At 34.1% G+C, this 5,624-nt stretch overlaps 1 protein-coding gene across 1 annotated transcript; it reads left to right on the top strand.

Annotated features, from left to right (window-relative positions):
- Positions 1–704: 704 nt before the first annotated feature.
- LOC128990345 (scoloptoxin SSD43-like) lies at positions 705–1,787 on the top strand. Its single transcript, XM_054412687.1, has one exon. The coding sequence runs from the start codon at positions 759–761 to the stop codon at positions 1,674–1,676; it is 918 nt and encodes a 305-aa protein (XP_054268662.1). The 5' UTR covers positions 705–758; the 3' UTR covers positions 1,677–1,787.
- Positions 1,788–5,624: the final 3,837 nt, after the last annotated feature.

Genomic DNA, 5,624 nt, shown 5'->3' with positions numbered 1-5,624 from the left:
TTTATCTACTATTCGTGGTATGAACGTGTAAACCTACATTTATTCGAACGAGATCCTCGAACCAGCACGATCCGACCATGGGAATGGGGGTTTATTTAAGGGGTAAAAATGGGTTTTTTCCATTTTGGCCCTAAAAACAAACAAAAATGCAATTTATTTCTAAAACATTTTGTAGAGCAAGAAAAAATTAATAATTTGGTGTGATGAAGCGCTGTTGTATGCCTAACGGTTACGGAGAAAATGATAACAATTTAATTTAAAATTACTATGTTACTCTTATCGATAAAATGAAAACTGTTGTAGTTAACTTGTTTATGGGTATATGTTAGTAAAAATTTGTAAAATTTATTCATTTCATAGTTCACTATTAATTGACTTATGGTCAAAAAACACTTTTTACCTTCCCCACAGCAGCAAACCTAAACACTCGTTAAATCTATTGTTATTTAAATTGAGAACAAATTTAAATTATATATCAATTGTATGTCTTATTTATGGAAATATTTTGGTAAAAATGTAATCAGACAAGTTGAAATACGCTTAGTCAGCAGGTTTGCTGCGGCGGGGGTATTTTTAAACTATTAACTGTCTCGTGGGTTTATTATACCTTTCGTAAAAAAGGTAAACTGACATTTGTATGTTATTGTATAACTGACACTTTATTCATCAGCTGATTACCAACAAAATTATTTTGGCAACAAAAACAAACGCATTTACAAACAAATAGTCTTCTTTAAAACTATTTTAACGGTTTAGATATGCAATTTATAGTTGGATATCTCAAAATCCTTGCACTTATTGAAACAATGATTGTTATTGCGGTTAAAGGTAATAATTGTGAATATCCAGAATGTCCAGTAAGCGGAACTCATACGATGTGCAAATACCCAGCTAAGTTAGATACATCAGCTCCAAAATGTTCAGGCAAAGGGGCAACAGCCGGATTGACCGCTGAAGACAAGAGAGTGATCCTGGATAAGCACAATGAGTTGAGGCGCAAAATTGCTAACGGTGAACAAAAAGGGTTTTCAAAGGCAGCGAACATGATGCAACTTGCATGGAATCCAGAGTTGGAGATGATAGCTCAGAGGTTTATAAACTCCTGTGGAGTCGATGGAGACCACGACAAATGTAGGAACCTGAAGGACAACACTCCAGTCGGACAAAACTCTGCGAATTCTGTGATGACAGAAGGTGATACAAAAGCAACTGTTTTAGAGAAGATGGTTGAATCTTGGTACGACCCTCTTGAAAAATTAACCGACAATACGGTCGTCGATGAGTATACTAGGCCAGAAGACGTGAGCATTAAAGACTTCACTCAACTGATTTGGGCAGAATCCAACAGACTTGGTTGTGGATACAGAGTTGAAAGTAAAGTTGGGAATAGTCAAGCAGTAGCTGTGGCTTGCAACTACGCTACAGAAGGTAACGTCAAGGGGGATCCTGTGTATGTGAAAGGAGAACCTTGCAGTAAGTGTCCTAAGGGAAGTAAGTGTAGCAAGACATATCCTGGGCTTTGTGCAAAGGAGGTGAAAGAGAGTATCAACAAGGAACCGAACAAAAAAGAAGAAAAGAAGAAGGATGAAATAAAACAGCCTTCTGATTGTGACGTGACCTTTGCGAATATCATACTCACAGTGTGTTGTATCACTATCATTTTACGTGTTACATAGCTGCACCGAATTTAGGAGGTTTGTCAGTAATATTATTTATGCTAACAAAATATTCAAAATACCTAGCCTCATACTAGCTCCATCTAAACTAGTAAAACTTATTATTAATTTAGATCTTTGTCGTTTTTAACTCGTTTTTAGCAAAATATGCTGCTTTGTTTTAATGATATAAGGTAATAATAGCAGAGAAAAAATACTTTTCTTTGGAAAAATAAGGCCAAAACTATTTTAGAAAATTTCTTTATAGAGAAGTGAATAATTTTCTAATAATTTATTTTGTGAGGGTAAGTTTGTTATATTTAAATATTATAAAGTAAATAGTAAATAGTAAGTGGATGTGTAAACTATAATCTGATGGGTACCGTAAACAGGCGACCCCCTAACGGGTCAAGTTCCCGCAAGGCTCAAGAAAGGCCACACTTGACGTTCCGTGCGTGACGTCATAGCGATGACACGTTTCCCATATCTACACTGTCTGTGTGTGACAGTGTCGTGGTAGTTGTCGTCTGCCTTTGCAAATGCCAATCAACGATGTAAAGAACTACTGGATTGCGCTCTCAGTACCACTGCGGGCGGTGTTTGCGGTCTCGCTCCCCCCACCATCTACTGGCAGTAGCCGACGCAGCCCATACACTCACCATTGTAAAACGCACTTTTTAAAGTTGCTACTCTGTTGAAATATATAGATATAAAATACTGCTAATGTATGCCAAACCCTTTTTACTATTCTAAACTTAATGTCTTCTTCTTTTCTTACAGAAAATAACATATTTGAACTCTTAAAAACCCGACTACATCTGTCCAGTTTTTACCACAGATCTATGCTCGACATTAACGTGATAGGCCTACTTTTTTCTTTATTTTTTGTGACCCATTTTGTAAGATACATTGTCGTTACACATTGAAAGGAAAAAATATCTTGTTTACGTCAAACATAACGTTACGTCTGAGGCTAAAACTTAGCAAAATTTTACTAATTGTTTATGTAAAATTTGTTGTTTCAAAAAATAGGATTTCAATTATAAATATTGCACTTTCTATTTCTTCTTTGTAATCACTTATTATTTTACCATGTACAATATGGAATTAGCAATATCAGTTGTCTAAAAACATCTAAAAATCAGGTTTAGTGAATTTGTAGCTTTTAAAGAATTCAGATGGGCTATTTTCTGCAAGAAACAAAACAGACATAAAGGTTTAGGTAGTAAAAAGAGTTTGACAAGCGTTAGCAATACTTTATCCCTATATATTTCAACACAGCAGCAACTAAAAATGCGCGTTTTATAATTGCGAGTGTATGGGCTGCGTCGGCTTCTGCCAGTAGATGGTGGGGGAAGCTAGACCGCGCGGCCAACACTGAGCCAGCGATCCATGAGTTGTTTATATCGTTGATGCCAATGTGTCAAATCGCCAAAGTTGGTTGTTTATTTAAAATGTTTAATATTGATAGATCGTTGTTATTATTTCGACTTGACATGGAATAATGCATTAATATCGTACAGTTCTTGAGATGGTACGGTGAAATATATAGGCCTACAATGAATTTACAAATAAAAATAACTATTCTTTGGAACAGCTCTATTCGTAAGCTATATAACCTCTCCAACTCCACTTTTAGGGTAACAAGAAGCTCCATCCATACTAAATATTTGGTAACCTAGCCTTAAAAGATGTTATTTTGCATAGCCTATGACGCTTGATCTCTGTTATACCTACTCGTAAATATTTACCAAATGTATCAAATATTTCATATTAACTTAAGTTAATGAAATAATTTAAAGCGCTAATTCACTCAGACCCCCCCCCCCCCTTATAACATAAGCTCAATTCCTTTATACTTCCAACCCAGGTTATGATTTTCATAAAAAAAAATTAATTTAAAACTAAACTTTGCATTTTGTATTTCAAAACTAACTTGCACTCTGTGAATGGCTCATTCGATAGAACTCTTTTTGAATAAAAATTGGCAACAGCTGGACCTTGGATGGATTTTTTTGCTTCAGTAACCATGAAAAGTCCATGAAATTAGTTAAATAGAAATATTTTACCCCACACTATACAGTTTTAACGAGCTCCCCACACAAAGATTTTGTACAGAAAACAGCTGTTTGCCACCAGCTTGATCAAATTGGGTTTCATTACGTACTACTGTACTGTAATGAGTAGCCTATGGGAACGAGGCTTTATTAGGTGTTTATGGGGTAAAAATTGGTTTTTCTAATTTTTGCCAACAAAAAATTGAATTTCCAAATCGATTTTAAAGATCTCAAAAAACAATATAAAAAAATAGTGGATAGAATTGTTTGGGTGGTTATCAGTTACGTAGAAAATTCAAAGGAATCCTTTAATACGTGAAGGCGATTTCTACGAAACACTACTCCTCCGTAAATAATGTCCAGATTTTTACATACAACGTACCAAAATTAAGTATTTTTTATGTAGACGCCCCCTTTCACAAATTCATGTAATAAAAGGCCTCAGGCTTTGCCCCTTAGGCCATCAAAATCCCCATGTATTTCTTAAGATGAAAAGATTTTGTTCACTAAAGCAGACGAATAATTTTTATTAATTGCATACTAAAACAGCTGTTCATAGTAAACAAAAGATACACACAGGACCGTTCGTTTTCAGTTTCGATAACTGGAGTGGAGTGATTGATTACATTATCTTTGAGTTAAAACTTTTAAGTCATCGGAAATTATGACTGTTATTCGTTTTGAAATAACACCTGTAATACTTCGCAATTGCTCGAGTTCGAGCAACAGGAGCACTAGTGTAAATTTAAGTTTCCAATGTTATTATAGAGAATAAGTAAACAGTGTTTTTTTTGTTGTTACTGGATATTTGTTGATTAAACCTGACCGATTTCTTTATTTTATACTAAGCTATTGATTTTACTTAAAAATACACTTAATAACCCCCCCCCCCCCTGTAAAAACAATCATAGTTACGATGTACTCTTTCAACATAATGCTAGATTTTAGCAAGAGTCAAATCAGGCAAATAGAATTCGATTAGTCTGAATGTTTGCTTCGACGGGGATATTTTTATACTAAACAAGCCCAAAGGTTTGGGTTATAAAAGAGTCTACCCTATCCATAAGTGTGAGGGGTTATTTCATAAACGTTTATATTATTTATCTACATAAAATCATAAACCTACCAAATCATATTCCATATAATTTTAAGTTTACCTATGTAAAGTTTGAAATATGCCGTGTAGTAGTTCACAGGACGAAATTCACAGGACAATATCCACTAATATAAATAGGAAGCTTGCCTTATGTTTTCGTACTTTAAAATCAATTATTTAAATTATATTGAAGGGAATCCTGTCATGTGGTCACGAAGGACATAAAGTGGTGTAACCCTTTTCTTGTTATGGTACAAACTATTGCATTAGGCCCACAGATATTGTATATTAAATATCATCCATTTGATAGTTATCATTTTAATATAAATTTAATGATATAGGCTACCTAATGGATATATTGATATTAAAGCTTTTGATCTTCAGCCACTGTTATTAAAACACCACAAGTTCGTCAGTTAATCAGAGTTCACAAGTTATCTTGCTATTACTGTCTGTTCTGTTCTCAGTTAGACCATAGCAGTGATATGCAGTATTATGCTAATGAATTCATAACTCTATGAGTGGACATGGATTGGATATGCATGAACGGATTGTCAAGTTAGCAGTCGTTAAGTTCTGTGTTGGATATATATATTTTGGAAAAGCTATTATATATATTGCTCTGCCTTCATTCAAAAATATGTAAAACTCAACTACCCTCTTGCTCTATAATTCTTGACAAAGTTTAGATTTTGCAAACAAGTGATTAGGGTTAATAAATACTGTATGTAAGTTATACGATTAGTGCCAAATTTATTGTAAAAATCTTACAATCAATTAGATACAAAAGTAAATTTCATTTTTTACATGTTAAGG

The sequence above is a fragment of the Macrosteles quadrilineatus genome, unplaced genomic scaffold, assembly GCF_028750875.1.
Source record: "Macrosteles quadrilineatus isolate MER2022 unplaced genomic scaffold, UCM_ALF_1.0 Scaffold_3__2_contigs__length_128488019, whole genome shotgun sequence".
Taxonomy (NCBI): domain Eukaryota; kingdom Metazoa; phylum Arthropoda; class Insecta; order Hemiptera; family Cicadellidae; genus Macrosteles; species Macrosteles quadrilineatus.
Note: the sequence above shows the minus strand (reverse complement) of the source record. Positions and strands in the feature narration are given on the sequence as shown.